General features: G+C 41.5%; 1 protein-coding gene across 2 annotated transcripts in view; it reads left to right on the top strand.

The window, feature by feature from the left end:
• The window catches only part of LOC147002161 (uncharacterized), a 57,521-nt gene extending 42,148 nt beyond the window's left edge, over positions 1–15,373 (top strand). The window contains exons 17-27 of one of the 2 annotated variants that reach the window (XM_085828147.1): positions 1,026–1,084; positions 1,790–1,811; positions 4,476–4,589; positions 8,987–9,054; positions 9,506–9,530; positions 10,952–10,992; positions 11,412–11,436; positions 11,652–11,723; positions 12,600–12,656; positions 14,092–14,222; positions 15,119–15,373. In XM_085828147.1, the coding sequence (XP_085684273.1) occupies positions 1,026–1,084; positions 1,790–1,811; positions 4,476–4,589; positions 8,987–9,054; positions 9,506–9,530; positions 10,952–10,992; positions 11,412–11,436; positions 11,652–11,723; positions 12,600–12,656; positions 14,092–14,198 (590 nt within the window). In that variant the 3' untranslated portion in view covers positions 14,199–14,222; positions 15,119–15,373. Of the gene's footprint in view, positions 1–1,022; positions 1,085–1,789; positions 1,812–4,475; positions 4,590–8,986; positions 9,055–9,505; positions 9,531–10,951; positions 10,993–11,411; positions 11,437–11,651; positions 11,724–12,599; positions 12,657–14,091; positions 14,223–15,118 lie in introns of both variants that reach the window. The other variant, XM_085828146.1, reaches the window with a different exon arrangement.
• The last annotated feature ends 1,319 nt before the right edge of the window (positions 15,374–16,692 follow it).

Genomic DNA, 16,692 nt, shown 5'->3' with positions numbered 1-16,692 from the left:
GACAAAGGGTGGGACACTTCTGTACACACCTGTTACCCCAGCAGAGTCAGGGCCAAAAATGGGAAATTCTGGGTCCAGCATCTACACCTTGATTGAAGGAAGGAAGTGGGGAGACATGGAAAAGCAAGATTGTTTTAATTTACACTTAGAGAATTTAATGCGACTACTTTATTTATATAATTCTACCCCCCTCCCCAGTCCAACATATCCCAAGTTCCCCTTCAAATATATGACCTCTTCTATGATAAATATTATTGCTACATAAACACTTGAGTTTATTTAATGTTGCTCTTAAGTATACATGTTTAGTGCTGCTAATTTGAAATCAAGCTATGAGGGGGGTTCACCCCTAGAGAAAACTGATTCATATTCCATATTCTCTCTCTCTCTCTCTCTCTCTCTCTCTCTCTCTCTCATCACTGATTAGCCATAGTTCTTGATCCAAAGTGGTCAGTCAATAGATGCTGGCATGATGCAGGCCCTGTTTGAACGATTGTATGGGATCTCATGTGTTTATCATCCCTTTCATGTCTAGAAGACACTATCTAGCAGCATCTATCCTATCCCGCCATCTCTTAGAATCATTCCACTCATCTTCCAAAATGTTTCCTGAGCATTTTGACATGTAGGGGTTAGCTTTTCCATGTACAGATTTAGGAACCCACAGTTTGTCCTCTGACCTCAACAGGCAAACTGAGGCACAGTGGTCCCTCCAAATGGAATACATGTGAAGACTTGTGTTTCATCTTACACGGCAAAGACCGGTTATTTTATGCTGATTTGGGTCCCTCCTCTCTGCAAATGGAACAGTTCTGTTACTAATACCTCTCCATGTCTTTCTTTACTTTAATTTACCTTCAAGGGAAAGCAGTTCAGCAGCAGCCCAGCCATCCTGTTCATTAGGTCTAGTCACATGTGCTAAGTCCTTGTACTTTTATCCTCACCAAGCAAAGATGCTGCCTAAGTAGTAGTAGTAAGCAGTACAATGAGCTGACTGTCAATGTCTGTCCCCCTCCTCTTAGCAGAGAATGTCACTGCAGCTTCACCAGTTAGCGAAGACCATATATCAGAGTTCGTGACAAAGGTAAGAAGCCCTTTCTTTTCTATAAGATAGAAAAGTTACTTTGGTGATCTTTAGCTTAAGGAAGAAGAAGACAGAGAGTTGTATGAGCTTGTTCCTGCCTGAATAGAGCATAAAACTTCCAGTGTTGGGCAACATAGTTTGTGGACAGAAACCTTTTTATCTGAATAAAAAGTTCCTCATTAGACACATGGTATATAATATTTATTCAAAAGTTATCAAGCATACCATCTATAAGAATGTGTGTTTTTCCTTAAGGGTCTGCTCCTGCTTGTTTCTTGAGTCTGTCATCTAGAATGAGTTTGAGTCATTCCCCAAAACTATGTAGTGGGAAGCTTCATGCAATGTATATTTGAATGCTGAGGGTGTAATACATTTAAAACATGATCATTCATTGCAACTAATTGGAGCCCCCATAGAGGAATTAATCTCACAAAAGGGATTATTAAGTTGGTCTGCCAACCAAAGGTGGTCTGATCTTACCTCGAGTCAACATAAGTGTGCAACATAATAGTTTCTGCCACTAAGTGCATAGCCTGGGTTTTCTGTGACATCATCACATAAAGTATCATGCAAGCCCTTTTTATGTCTTTTTCCTATGTACTTTACACTGTGCTGTGTCACAAGTGTAAACCAAAGAACTATGCAGACAAAACTTAGCATGTTTTGTCATGAGCCTCAAAGTGTTTTCTTTCCTTTTAATTACAGGTGGAATCCAAACAATTTAAATGTATGTATTATGGAATTTCTTTCTCAGGACACATTTTAGATAAGAATTGTAGAAATACTAGCTGTCTTTTGTCTGGTACACTACAGTGATATAAGATTTCTAGTGGGAGTGAAAATTGGGAGTTAAAAGGGGGAAAAGTGATACCTGAAGTACCCAGTCACGGCCCTGTGTCTACAGTAACTGCTTTCAACTCTAATGCCTTTAGTTTGGGAGGGGGGTGGGTTTTGTGCACCAGGCAGTGACTGCATAGGTTTTTCCCCAAGACAGTTATCCCTGTTACACAATCCACCTCCCAGTGACAAATGTGTCAATTCAAAAAGGAAGATACACATTTTACCTACAAAAATGTGTTTTAACCTCGCCATACCGATGGGCAGCAGATTTATTTCTTTGTGCAGTTCTCAGGAGAATCATAACCCAAAGTGTAGAGGTAATTCATCAGCCTCTGTAGCCATAGAGCTTAAGGAATACTTCATTAAGGGTTCAGCAATCCCTGTGCGAGTGTTCCAGCTTCCTAGCATCTGTCTGCAGTAACCCCACCTAGTGAGATCCCATGCACTGACAAGCACCAACAGTCAGCAGAAGACTGGGCAGTGCTCTTTATCTCCCTGAAGACATTCACAAGTATAGAAGATGAGAAAGTCCACATGCTTGATCAGATCAGAGAGTTTGCGTGTAGGAAGACACTACATTAAAATAAATAGATTGAGTGTGTTTGATAACTGGACTTACAATAGAAATGTCTCATTACAGTTAGAACTGGTGAAAAGGCTTAACAGACTAGTCAACATTAACAGGATCTCAAAGAGCAATGTCATGGACAATTTCTGGGCAATGTCCACTAAGAACTCCAGTCAGCCCTTGGTTATTGGGCAGTGCTGGATCAGTCTTTTGTTATTTATATTTCTTTAAATGTAAGCTCAATTTTGAGTTCCAATATTACTTCTATCACTGGTGGTCAGTCTTCATGCTGCCTGTTAAGTCTGAGCACTCAGTGCAACATTATAGGCAACTCTGAGTTATGTGGGCAACTCTGACTTATATAGGCAGCGTTTGGCTGGGATGCTGGATGTGTTAAAGTACCTTCACAGTCAGGCCTTTGACTTGAAAAGAATTTGTCATAGAGAGCTAAAGTGGGCAGGATGTATAGTCCAGTTGGTTTAGTGTATTCCTTGTATGTGAAAGGTCCTAGTTTTGATCCCACGGACTATAATATGTGCCCATGGGGGCACACTGTGTGAACCCAGATCTGCTGAACTAGAGTAAAGAGAATCATAAATTCAAACTCATCCTTTTATACATTGGTATTTTAAGCCTAATCTTGTATCAAAGGCATTCTGGAACTTAAAAATGTACATATAAAGAGTGGGCTTGAGGCAAATGCTCCCTGGAAAAGGAGGTTTTAGAAACTGGAATTTGAAGAGTCAGAATAGAGAAGGTATGGCATAAACTTAATGTACCACTTAATGTCCCACACTGTCCTTCCAGCTTCACTTTATCTGGGTTGTTCATGTAGTGGCTGAGGATGTTTGTCATCTAGAAAGCAACATGCATACATGTCATCCAAATGCCAGATCACCTTTCATGCCTTGTCATGTTGCAGACATCAAGGTTTAGTCAATAGAAGAGAAATTTTGTTTTTGCCAAAACATCTCATGTGACAACTTGATTTAAAATAATTTGGAGTCTAAGTATTTCTGAGAAATATACAAGAATCTATAATTCCTGTTGATCCAAATCATTCACTGCCAGGCATGTGATAGGCAGAAGAAGTAGAAGGAATGCCACATATTTGTACTAAGCCAGGGTTCTCCACTCCTTTTGGATAAAACTCCAATTTTGAGTCAGTGATTGAAAGGTAGAGACCATCTCTCTCTCTCTCTCTCTCTCTCTCTCTCTCTCTCTCTCTCTCTCTCTCTCTCTCAAGCTGCTTCTGTCAGAATTTGATCCCAATGAAAAGAATATAGTATAGTAGCTAAGGATGAAAAATAAGATGTTGTACAATATTCTATATTTCCCAGCTCTCTTAATGCAATACCATATGTTCTCCATGACTTATAAATGCCATGATTAAGTAGAAAATGAAAACTCAACAACAGTCATGTTCCCCGACCTGGATCCAGTGGAATACTCACTCTGAATTCAGTCACCAGAGTCTAGCTTAATTCCTCTGGTATTTAACAAACCTCATTTCTGACAAACATCTGATATTTAACAAACAAAGAGCATTTCTGCTATACATGAGCATTTCCTTATGGTTTACCATGTAGAGTTATCTTTGAAACCTGAAATCCTCATGGGAAATCCTTCTGAAACTTACATTGTTTGAGAGAAAGCATGGAGAAAGAACAATTATACGAACAACGTTGCATACTTGTGTTTCTCAGATGGATATGGCTCCCATCTTGTTCCATGCCCATAACACACTCAAGTCCTGCTGCTCTTGCTGTATTGTCATAGCCACACAAGTGTAGATATTGCCTAAGGTGTCTGTGTAGTGCTTAGTCACAAAATGCAGTGACCTTCCTGAAGCGCCATCCTGACGCTGATGATTAACTGGAAACAGGGAATGAGGTCATTTTTATAAACACAGAAGCATGATTAATTTTCTGTTTTGCTGCCATAAAGCTAACCTAACTCTCCCTGTTGTGAATGTGTTCCCAGTTTCTTCATTCTTTAGAAAATTTTATAGGAAGGACTCAAGTCCCTCCCAGGCTCCGGAGAAACCTTCAGCCCATAAAGGTACATCCAAAGAAACCCAACCAACTATTAAAACAGGTACTGTAAATACTGAGGATTTGCTTCAGTTATCTGTAGTAGTTGAATATCCTGTGTACCTTATGTAAAACTGAACAGATTTAGCATATTTTTATACGTGAAAATGCTAATGTATCTATCTCATCAGTAGAAATGCAACCCTAAAATGTACAAATGTACCTAAAGCTCACTTCAGCTCTCATTGAATAACATGAACTAGAGGAAAGCCGAGGCACATGTTGGATAAGCCAGTGTGCTTCACCTGATGTAGGCAGGACGAGGTGAGCAACTCTCGGTACTGCTTGCCCCCACGTGTGAGTGATCCATGTGGATTAGCTCTGAAGAGTAAAGGTGAATTATATAAAAATCCTTGGTGGTCAGATTGAGTGAGAGAGCGTCCCAGCAGTGGTCATGTTACACTCTGTGTTTGAGAGAATGAGAGAGTGGAAAAGAAATCGTAAGGACAAGGAAAACGGAAAGTTTCTCTGATTTTCCTCTTTCGGAGGCATAAGGATGAGCAGTAGCTGTCTATGGAGATGATACCTAAATTATTTTCCACCCCCTTTAAAAAATACTTTGAGAAAAACAACCTAGAGATGAAAGGTTTATTTTGCGCCTTAGCTTGAGAATGTGGAGCATCTATAAAGAGAGAGGAGCCCAAAGTGGTGTCACGTTATAGCCACAGGTCAATGTTTAGACCTGTTTCAAGGGCACCCAGAGAATGGCATGGCTAAAGTGGCAGAAAGACTTTTGAGCTTGGCCTGGGAAACAGAGGTCAAATGTGTGATTTTTAGTTCATTTGTAGTCTCTTCTCCTCATCCTGCACTAACTGGCATGTAACATGACTAAGACAATGGAGATTAGAGAGCTGGCCCTGTCTTATAACCACTGATCTAGTGGGTGGGGAAGAACCTTGACTTGGCCCAGCATTGGGCATTTTTTTTTCATGCATTCTGAGATCAATGTATAAGATGAGGAGGGTGGACTTGATAGTTCCCATGAACTAGTAGTATCCATGTACTAGGGCTTAGGAACATGATTTCAGCCCTCCTAGGATCTATCTGGACATTGCCTGTCTATCTTCTATGCTTTAGTGTACTTGTATATTTCACTCTTAGAATAAGAAGTCTGTTTCCTCCAAACATCTTCAGTAGGTTTAAGGAGGTATACCTGGTTCTCCTGCATTCTCATTGGGTACTGCTAGCTTTGGTCATCTGTGTAATTTGAATAGATTCTGTCTTCACTGTAATCTCGGGGGCTCCTGCTTCTAAGCAGTGTGCTCCATAAAGACCCAGGCCTCTCCTTCAGCCCACCCTCTTCACTCTCCTAATACCTTATAACCTCTTTCTCTTGTCCTTCTCTAACATCTTCCTCCTGATCAGTACCACCTTAACTCTGAGCTCTGTGCCTGGCAATACATGGGATCTTTGACTTCCTTAGCATCTGGAGAGAGACAGAGAGACAGGGACAGAGACAGAGATAGAGAAAGGAGAGGGGGGAGTGAGAGAGAGAGAAGAAGAGAAGAGGAGAGGAGAGGAGAGGAGAGGAGAGGAGAGGAGAGGAGAGGGAGAGGAGAGGGAGAGGAGAGGGAGAGGAGAGGGAGAGGAGAGGGAGAGGAGAGGGAGAGGAGAGGGAGAGGAGAGGGAGAGGAGAGGGAGAGGAGAGGGAGAGGAGAGGGAGAGGAGAGGGAGAGGAGAGGGAGAGGAGAGGGAGAGGAGAGGGAGAGGAGAGGGAGAGGAGAGGGAGAGGAGAGGGAGAGGAGAGGGAGAGGAGAGGGAGAGGAGAGGGAGAGGAGAGGGAGAGGAGAGGGAGAGGAGAGGGAGAGGAGAGGGAGAGGAGAGGGAGAGGAGAGGGAGAGGAGAGGGAGAGGAGAGGGAGAGGAGAGGGAGAGGAGAGGGAGAGGAGAGGGAGAGGAGAGGGAGAGGAGAGGGAGAGGAGAGGGAGAGGAGAGGAGAGAGGAGAATAGAATGGCCCGGTGTAGTGGCACACACTGCACTTGGGAGGCAGATGCAGGTGTATCTCTGAGTCCAAGGCCAGCCTGGGTTACAGACCAAGTTCTCGGACAGCTACACAGAAAAATCCTGCCTTGAAAGGACAGTAAGAAAAGAAAAACAAAAACTAATCCAAAGAACTCAAAAGTATACTAGATGTCCTAGAAATACTATAGCATCCAGAAACATGTTTACTATAAATAAATAAAATGGATAATGATTCATTTTTTAATTCCATAAAATGTATGTAGAATGTTAAAAATCAAAATATTTCTCTATTTACAAACACCCTGGATATGTGGTGTTTGACATTAGAAATATGATACCATCATTGTGTATGCAGATAATGTTCTGAAAGAAGAACATTTGATATGAAAGCAATGGGACCTGAGTCTGAATCAATAAGACACACAGAAAGACCAGACATATATGTCTGTGCTTATAAACATAGCACTGTCTGTGGTAGGGACAAGAGCACATCTCTGCCAGCGTAACTTGAGCTTCAGTGAGAGACCCTGCTGAAGGGAAGAAATCAGAGAAGTGAACAACACAGCAGACTAGTGGATACTCTCTTGTGGTCTCCAGGAAAATGGGCACAGGCAGGTACTCACTCAAAGGCATGGATATGCCACAAGCTGAGGATACTTACATGCCCACGTACACATGGACTCACAGACACTGGACTTTAAACATATTTTAGCTTTAGTTTTCTTTGGTTTATAAATCCTTTGCCTACCTATGTTTATGTGTATGCACCATGTGAGTGCCTTGTGCAGACAGGGCTCAGAGGACAGGTCAGATCCTCTAGAACTAAAGTTGCAGATGAACATGAGCCACCATCAGGATTCTGGGACTCAAAACCAGCTAACCTGCAAAAGCAACAGTTGTTCGTAACCTCTGAGTCATCTCTCCAGCTCCTAGCACTTGGTTGCTTATATGGCAGCACACGGCTTCTGAGATACTCTATTCCCTGTATAGAGTAACTCAAAAGTATACTCTTTTCTATGAACATTTTTGTGTACATTTAAACTTATAATTTTTGATTTAGCCTTTCCACACATCTTTTGTAAACAAGACATTGCTATAAAATGAATGGTTTTTGTCTACTTTGAAATTATTGTTTGAAATCTTACTTTTTTAGTGACTTTCTGAATGAATTTAGAATAATTATGCTATTTCACGAAGTGTGTCCAGGGTTTTCGAATAAGTTTTAACTGTATAGAAACAAGGGTATCGTAGACTTCGTTCTGGAACTCTGTTGCTCTGTTGGGGGGTAGCTTCAATACACCAGAGAATATAGAATTCTAAGCACTACCTTCCTATCTGAACAGAGCTTCAATATCAATGGGAAAGACATAAAGCTTCATGTGTTGGTTGTACTTAGAAGAGTCTCTCTCTCTCTCTCTCTATCTCTCTCTGTGTGTGTGTGTGTGTGTGTGTGTGTGTGTGTGTGTGTATGTGTGTGCATGTGTGCATGTGTGCGTAGGTGTGTATGTGTGTGTATGTACATTGTCCTCCATGAGTGTGGGTTTTAGATTGTCAGAAGAATGTGGGAAGCATGTAGATCATCTACAATATTCATTTCATTGTGATTTCATTCTATGGAATGTTTGCCTCTGAGAAACCACCAGAAAAACATTGTCAGTCCATACTTTCAGCAGCAGATTACTTGGGAAAATTCTTTTCTTGTCCAAGGACAGAAATTATGTAGCTCTATTGGTCCACTCTAAAAATAATGTCTGTTCCAGAGAAAAGCTATGCAATAACCCCACCTCAGTCCTGCTCCAACACAATTTCTGAGGCAGTCCTTTCCATGATTATATGACTGTCCCTTTGTAGTCCATGCACTGAGCTGAGGAGTGGAGCATGACACCACTGAAGGTTAAATGCCATGTAGTTCATTGTACTTGAGTACTCACCTTCTGGTTTGCTGTGAGCCTCAATGGTTGCCAGCATTCTGGGGTACCCAGATGTACTGCAGAGGGGAGACATTTTCATAGTCTTTACTTTCTATGTTCACCGCTGCTACTCTATAAGCCATATTCCATTGGGTGCCCTAGATTATCTGATCCTTGAGAGATTTTCCTTGAGAGTTCGTACTAGATGCAACCTAGCATAAGTTTAAACTCATATTTCTTGGTCTTAGAAGACCAACGCTCTGGTCTAAAAGTGATTGATATGAGTAAGAGACTTGAAACATTGGAAGACTTTCTTGCTGTCATCTTTTGCTCTCATCATAGTGTAAGTGTTCCATTTTCCTTCTCTTCCTTGCTCTTCACTGACTCAGTGCAATCACTGAGGATGCTCCAGTAGCCACTCAATCTAGCCTTTACAGCGCAGACATCCTGTTGTATAAGTTAAGCAGTGTTCTCTAAGGAAGCCATGGCCCAAAGCCACCAGCGGTTAACAGTTACTCTGTCTTCCTAGAAAGTCAGAGTGCACCTGAAATTAAAGAAATATTTTATAGAAAAGAAGAGTTCGAATACCATGATGAGGTAAGGTGACTTTTCTTTGACTAAAATAGAAATGTTGCTGTCTGAATTTCCTATTTCATTTGAGTTTGGCTCTCAAAATAGGGTAGCATTGTTATGCATACTATGCTCTGTTTTCTGGAATGATAGCATAGTCCCTTACCAATAAAAGCCTTATGGGGAAAGAGCTTTTCTGAATGGCACAGTCAGGTCCAGGATGGATGCTAGCACCCATCCCTCTTGGAAATGATGTTCTTCCTTGAATTGACTACTTTGCAGTTGATGACTGAACGGGACTTAAAGATGCATCATTCACGAGAAGATGTGGGTTTGTCACAGATATATCTTATCTCTTCTGCCATCTATTAATGTTGGCAGAACCATGCCTTTTCAGTACCAAGGAAGAGAAATAAAGACATGTGCCTACAAGTCACATGGAGTTGTCCTCATAATGTCTTTTTTTCTGTAATTTCAGGGGTCCTGGGAAGAATACCAAAGCTGTAAGTATTATTTAACTCCTTGATGAGAAAGAAAATGTAACTGCTAAGATAGGTCTGGCATCTCTTACTGGCTTCTCTTTGATGGGCCAACCAACTTGTTATTTCTGGAAGCAAGTCAACATGTTGTTTTTTGGGTTTTTGTTTTGTTTTGTTTTTTTAAGTTTCTTCTAGATATACTTTTATAGTCAAGTTTCTGCATAGGTTTCCGTGAGACTGTGTACACAGAGAATGCTGGGGGTTGTGTGCTTCAGTGGTCTGTGATTTTGAGTGTATGAGATTCTGTGTGGTGTTATGGTTTATGGGAGACATAGTTCACACTTTAATTGAAATTTATAGTTTATTATCTCATTGTTCTCCTTGGCATTTGTGCCTGGATATTGTTATCATCCTTGCTTCAGAAAACAACCTAAGAATTCCTGGCTCTCAAAATTGTAGACAGAGAGAAAGTGAAAATATGAGTCTCTTCATGCTGTGGAATGCCCTTGCTTCCTTCATTTAAGAAGACCTGAAGACAATAGCATCATGGCTGACAGTGCAGCTTGTAGTTCAGAGGTGCTGCCCATCCATGAAGAGTTGTGTCTGTTGTCCAGTTAACTGCATATGTAAACTAAGATGTTGCCACAGATGCTTGAAAGCATTCATGTGAAAAGTCCGAAGACTCCCTGCTGTGTCTGGTCTTTTTACACAGTCCTTTGAAGTTAAAAGCAATCATGAAGGACCCTAAGGTGGCTATATCAGTAGGTTTTGGACTTGTTTTAGAAGCTGACTTGAAACATAAAAATAAAATTACTGAAGTACTATAGTACACTTGATAATAGCACTGTGAGAAATAAGATTTTCCAAACTTGCTTGCCAATCACCAAGGAAAGATTTAGTTGAAAAGCCCTGGGCAATTCTGAAAACCACCTGCTAGTGGCACAGATCTAGTGTAAACAATTACACACACTGAGCTTTAAAACTTTTTTTTAAATTAAATCATGTCCTATTTCTTTTTTCTCTTTGTGACCATCCTCATACCACCTACCTTGTTCTCTCTCAAATTCATGTCTTCTGAACACCATTCTTGTGTGCATGTGTGTGTGTATGTGTGTGTGTGTCTGTAATGTATGTATGTATGGGTCTCCTGTTTGGTTTTAAAACACCAACTAATCAGCTCTGAAAACTTACATGCAAATAACGCAAAGTGTGGATCAGCTGGATTTCTTTTGTATTGTTTAAAGGGGTTTTAGTTAAGGAACAAGGATCCTAGGTTTCTTTTTGTTCTGGTTTTCCCCCTCTTTTGAACATCCTTCTACAGTGGAGAATGGACTCAAAGCAGTCCAAGCTATCTCCATATACTCATGTGCAAATTGAGAATGTTCCCTGAGGCTTTTATAATCACTAATTATTAACAACCTGACAGATACTCTGTTTTATCCTAGATTTCCCACATGGTATCCGTGTTCCAGAATCAAGACAAACCGTAAGAATCCCTTTGTTCGTCTTCTATAGAAATGCAGGTCTAACTGTATTCCAATTGTGTTGCTTTTTGAAAATTGGTTTTCTCTGTGGAATTCAGAGAATTGTTTGTTTATTTGTCTGTTTTACCAGTGGATCTCCAGCTCTCTGGTGTGATTGCCATCACCATATTCATTAAAATTGAACCACAGAGGCAGTTCCCTCAAAAATGACTTTTCATGATCTATCAAGGATTGTGTGCCTGCAGTATAAATGGGCTGGAAAGTTCACTGTTGGAAAGACTCTTTCCATCTTTACCTGTGTCATTTGCAGCACCATACGATATATGTCTATTGTTCTCTAAATCATCCAGAGAAAGCCAGGCCATTGTGACATATATAATATGAGCCAATCCTGACAATACTTTCTTTTTTATGATTGCAGATGGCTTCCACCCTGATAGGGAGTTGTAAGTATCTGAAATCCCTCCCTTGTTCAGGAAATATCTTAGGGTTTCATTTCTGAGAAACCTCACTCCAGGTCCCTTTTGGGAAGAAGGGCTGAAAATTAAATGAGAGATACTGGTTCTGCCATAGACGCTCCATGGAAAATCCCAAGCAGAACTGGGCTTAATTTCAAGCCAGTGTGACTTCATGTGGCACACTCTGTTCTGATTTTCTTCAGGTATAGCCGAGGTGGGAGAGACGGATATGGAAAAGGAACAAAACGCTGTGGATAGTACAGAGAATTTTCCTGGTAAGTAAGAGAATGCCCTGTGGAGATCAACAGGAAAGGGGCTCATGAAGCAGTCGGGTTGTACATTCTGTTTGCCAGGCTGAGGCAGTGGGAAAGGCATCAGTGAGATGTAGGTTTGTTTGATTCTCCTTCCAGCTGTAATGGTAATGTATAGAAGCAAAGAACAGCAAACCCCACTGGCAATTAAAGATGAGGTAGGGGAGTTTGGGGAATAGCTTTTTAAGCAAGAGCAGTGACTGCTCTACCAGAGGACTGAGATTCTAATCTCAGCACCCCACATTGCTTCTTACATCCATCCATAAATCCAGTTCCAGTGTATCTGATGCCCTCCTCTGGTCTTGATTTGCACTGCATGCATATGGTACACAGGCACTCATATGCAGGCAATACAGCTGAAATAAATTTAAAAATTAAAGCATTCTCCCTGCCTCTGATGTTGCCAAAGCTCCAATCCTTTGACTGTAATTAGGAGATCTCCTTGTGCACTGCTTGTTTGACATCTGGCGTTCACTTCTGATTGTTGATTTAGGATAGAACTATCAGTGGAGTACAACTCTCTATAGTCACTGATATGAACCTGAATACAAAGGTCATGAAGTGTGGGCCCAATAATGCCGAAGAAGGAAATCCTCTTCCAGCTGGTCCTGCAGGATTTATCACAGCACCTCTATGGTCCTCTCTTGCCTGTTAAGTCTCTCTATAAAGGGCACTCTATGGGTGGATGGCAGAGTGAGTGGTCTGGCCTCACTGCAGCACCCTCTCTAACATGAGGAGTCAAGGAGCCAGTGGAAAGTTGAAGCTAATCTATTGTGAACCAATGTGGCTATATCCTCTGCAGGCAGAAGTGAGTGAGCCACTCTGTTTATTTTCTTGCAGAAGCGATGGAGGTACAGGAGTGGGAGTTCAGAAAAGTGTCGAACAGTGTTGCTCCTGGTAGGTAACTGCATTCTCAGTCTATACTGTCATATGAGGAAGGTATCAGAAGGGGAAAAGCATAGAGGGAAGGATATATGTTAGCTCATTTCCAGCTTGTGTTTTCACACTAAACTGACCTGTAAGGTGAATGGGTCACAGAACATGTTGACACCTGCATTGGAAACTCTGGCCTAGTACTTGACAGTGAATCTAGAACTCTGGTCCATCTATGACCTCCTCTTCAGATATCCCTAGTTCAGAGTGTGCACATATGTTCCCAGGATTTAAAAGGCATGGCCACTTGTATTTTCTTTCCAGTGTCCTTTCTGGCTTTATCCTCCTACCTGAGTCTGAACCTTATTTTCCTGCCTTGTCTCATCAGATCTCCTTGCTTTGTCTTCCTGTGTGTCACAACTTTCCTCTGAGCTCTCTGGGACTTTTGTGTACTTCATGCTTAGTATATTTCTCACCTGTCTTCTCTTGTCAGAGTATGAATCAATGGAGAGTATATTCCCCAAAGTCTTCTGTGAAACCCCTGCAGTGGGGTCAGGTTTTCCTTTATTGAAAAGTATGTATGTATGTATGGATGTATGTATGGATGGATGGATGTATGTTTGTCTGTCTGACATACTGTCCTGTGTTCTACTTTGGATGCATTGATTCTGCCTTGTGTAAACTCAAGGAGGACTCCTCTTTCTGATTCCTGTGTCCACAGAGATGCAGGAGCCCACCTCATAGGCCACATTGTCTGAACACCCTAATTCTGTCTCTTATCCACAGCCTTGCCCACCCTCTTCCCTATTTCCTGAGTAAAATGGTGACTCTGTACTTGGTGCCTAGTAACCCATAAAACCCTTCTACCTTGTTACTGATTCTGCCAACTGGGTTGCACTGGCCACCAGATGTGACCTAACCATCTAATATGTGGTTCCCTGCATTCCTTCCCATTTTGTGCCTAAGTTTATTCAGTTGTACTCTTCCCTTGAAATTTGGCCTCACTTGAATCCCATAAAAATTTCATTGGGAAGTGTATACAATGGGACATTGCTTAGGGACATGCCCAGTAAGATATAGTTGAATCTTACCAGATCATCTGGTTCATGCCTTCCCTTGTGGAACTGTGGGGAAGGGTTGTATTTGCCCCACTGGGGAAAGCAGGGGAGCTGAACAGAGTGGGGACACGGTTGCTGGTCACAGCACAGACAGCAAGAAAAGCTTTGTTTCTGATGTAAGAGGAGACCCAAAGGGAACGTCCAAAAGTTGCAACCAACAAAATAAAAACCAATAGAATTTTTTTCCCAGACAATGTTGATATAAGAAAGATAGGGCATGTGTTTGAAGTCACTCACCTAGTAATGTCAACTTGATCCTTGCAAGAAATACCCAACAGGGTCCCAGAGCTTTGTGCCACAACTTATTTCCTATTTTGAACCTATTTCTACTCTATTTCCAGCGGTCGATCTATTATTTTTAGCGCCACCAACATCTTCGGATGACGAAGAGTCTTATGCACCCATAAAAAGAAAGAAGAAGAGGAAAAAGAGGAGGCGCTATTACTAGTCAAAACCCTCCATTTTTGCTCCAGTAAGTACAGCAAACCCAGTGGCTTCAGGAACTTCAAAAGCTTTGAAAGGGGTTAGGGGGAGTGCACAGAGAAACAGAAACAGAGGCAGACGTTCTGAGCCTCCAGTTTACCAGGATAAAGAATTGCTGTATCAAAACCTTGTAGAGTTGTCAGGAGATATTGAGAAAAGAGCGATGGATGCAGGGGGGCTGATGGTGAGGGGTTGTGGTTTGGAAGGACAATGTTAACAAGATAGAACAGTAGTCTGAGGTACAAATCCCAAGGTGGGAAGGAATCTGGCATCCAAGGAAACCATCAGGACATGGAAAGTCCCCATGGAGGGTTTCTTACTTAGGGTTACTATTGCTGTGATGAAACACCATACAGAACTTGGGAAGGATAGGGTTTATTTGGCTTCCATATCCTTAATCACAGACCATTGAGAGAAGCCAATTCAGGAACTCAAACAGTGAAGGAACCTGGGGGCAACACTGATGCAGAGGCCATAGAGGTCTTCTGCTTACTGCTCCTGAATGGCTTATACAGCCCACTTTCTTATAGAATACAGGATCATGAGTCTATGGATGGCCCCACACACAATAGGCTGAGCCCTCTCACATCAATCACTAATTAAGAAAATGACCTGTAAGCTTGCCTCCAGCCTGGTCTTGTAGACTCAATTTCTCCACTGAGGCACACTCCTCTCAGATGACTTTAGCTTGTGTCACGTTGACGTTAAAATAGCCAAGACTAAGGTCATGAAGTACCATGAGGTTGGTGGTACTAATCATGTCAAAGAATATATAAATGGCATCAAGAGTCAGAGTGGGGAAGTAAGGCTGAAAGGTGAGAGTGGAGAAACCTCACCATGCAAGACTCAATAACACTCAGTACAGTGTACCCTTCTTCATTCTAGGCAGGCTGGTTCAGACCATTCACCATTGAAGCGGGACCACCTGCTGTGCTGCTTCTCATCCCTCTCCTTTGATGTGACACTGCCTGCCACCTGCCTGAGGCCTAACCTTTTCTCCAAGATTTTCCTGAGTTATCAGCAAACTGTGAATTTGGCAAGTTTCTGCTAAAAGGCTGGTCTGCAACATCACAGTAAACTTGGTGTGACTGAGGACTGGCTTCCCTCTTTATAAACTGCAGACTATTATTAAACATTTGAGCCCTGATCAGAATCTTGTCTTGGTTCCATCTCTCTCTCACACATCCGCCTAGTTTCCCTTTCTTTCAGCTCCAGGTTGTCTCCCAGGCTCGAACCCATACATGAGAGCCTCAGGCCGGCCTCAACAATTTGGCATCCATGCAGGGCCTGGGTAAGGCAGAGGACACTGGAAGAAACACTGCTGGTTTGAAGCTCCATGGAAGAAGAAAAGAATTAAAGAAAATTCGTACCGGAGAAGCAACAGGCAAAAGGTTGCTAAGGTGTGGTATGGGCTAAGCTGAAACAGCACTAAACCTGCGCACTGGATTCGCTTACATGCAGCAGTGATATCAGGATCTAGGAACGTAATAGGAAGTCGGCCGCAGCTTCCAGGAGCTGCTTTTTAGGTGAGAGAAATAAAAGGGTTTAGATTTAATAATCAGGCAGATTTGCCTCAGCCTAAGAACTGCATCAGGTGGGAGGAAAACTCCCAGAGACAGAGATTATTCCCGCTGTGCCCTACAGCAGAAGTTCTCTCCCCTCTTTGATGTAACTGTAACTAAACAATTGAAATGCATGTATGACAAGAACTTCAAGTCTCTGTAGAAAGAAATTGAAGACATCAGAAGTTGGAAAGATCTCCCATTCTCATAGATCCATAGAATTAACATAATAAAATGATCATCTTACCAAAAGCAGTCCACAAATTCAATGAAATTCCCATAAATATTCTAACAAAATTCTTTACAGACCTTGAAAAAGCAATTAGCAACTTCATATGGAAAAACAAAAAACCCAGGATACCTAAAACAATCCTGTATAATAAAATATATCTGGGGGTATCACTATCCCTAATTTCAAGCTGTACTACAGAGCAATAGAGATAAAAAAAAATTCCATGATATTTTGTATAGAAACTGACAGGTTGATCAAAAGAATCAAAGTCCCTGAAATAAACCCTCACAACTATTGACATTTAATTTTTGACAAAGAAGCCAAGACCATCCAATGGAGAAAAGGAAAGTATATTCAACAAGTATTGCTGGTCTACCTGGATGTCTGCATGTAGAAGAATGCAAATAGATCCATGTTTATTGCTCTGAATAAAATTCATGTCCAGGTGGCTCAAAGACCTCAACATAAAATCAGATAAGATAAATATAATAGTGGAAAGTGGAGAATAGCTTTGGGTACATTGGTTGAGGAGACAATTTCCTGAACAGAATACCAATGGCTCAGGCACTACAATCAACATTTCATAAATGGGACCTCATGAAATTGAAAAGTATCACAATATGAAAAAATCTCACCAAATCTACATCTGAGAGTTTTAAAATATC

This window comes from Mus caroli, unplaced genomic scaffold (assembly GCF_978045245.1).
Source record: "Mus caroli unplaced genomic scaffold, Mus_caroli_1 scaffold_11, whole genome shotgun sequence".
Lineage (NCBI taxonomy): Eukaryota > Metazoa > Chordata > Mammalia > Rodentia > Muridae > Mus > Mus caroli.
This window is presented reverse-complemented; position numbering and strand designations above follow the sequence as displayed.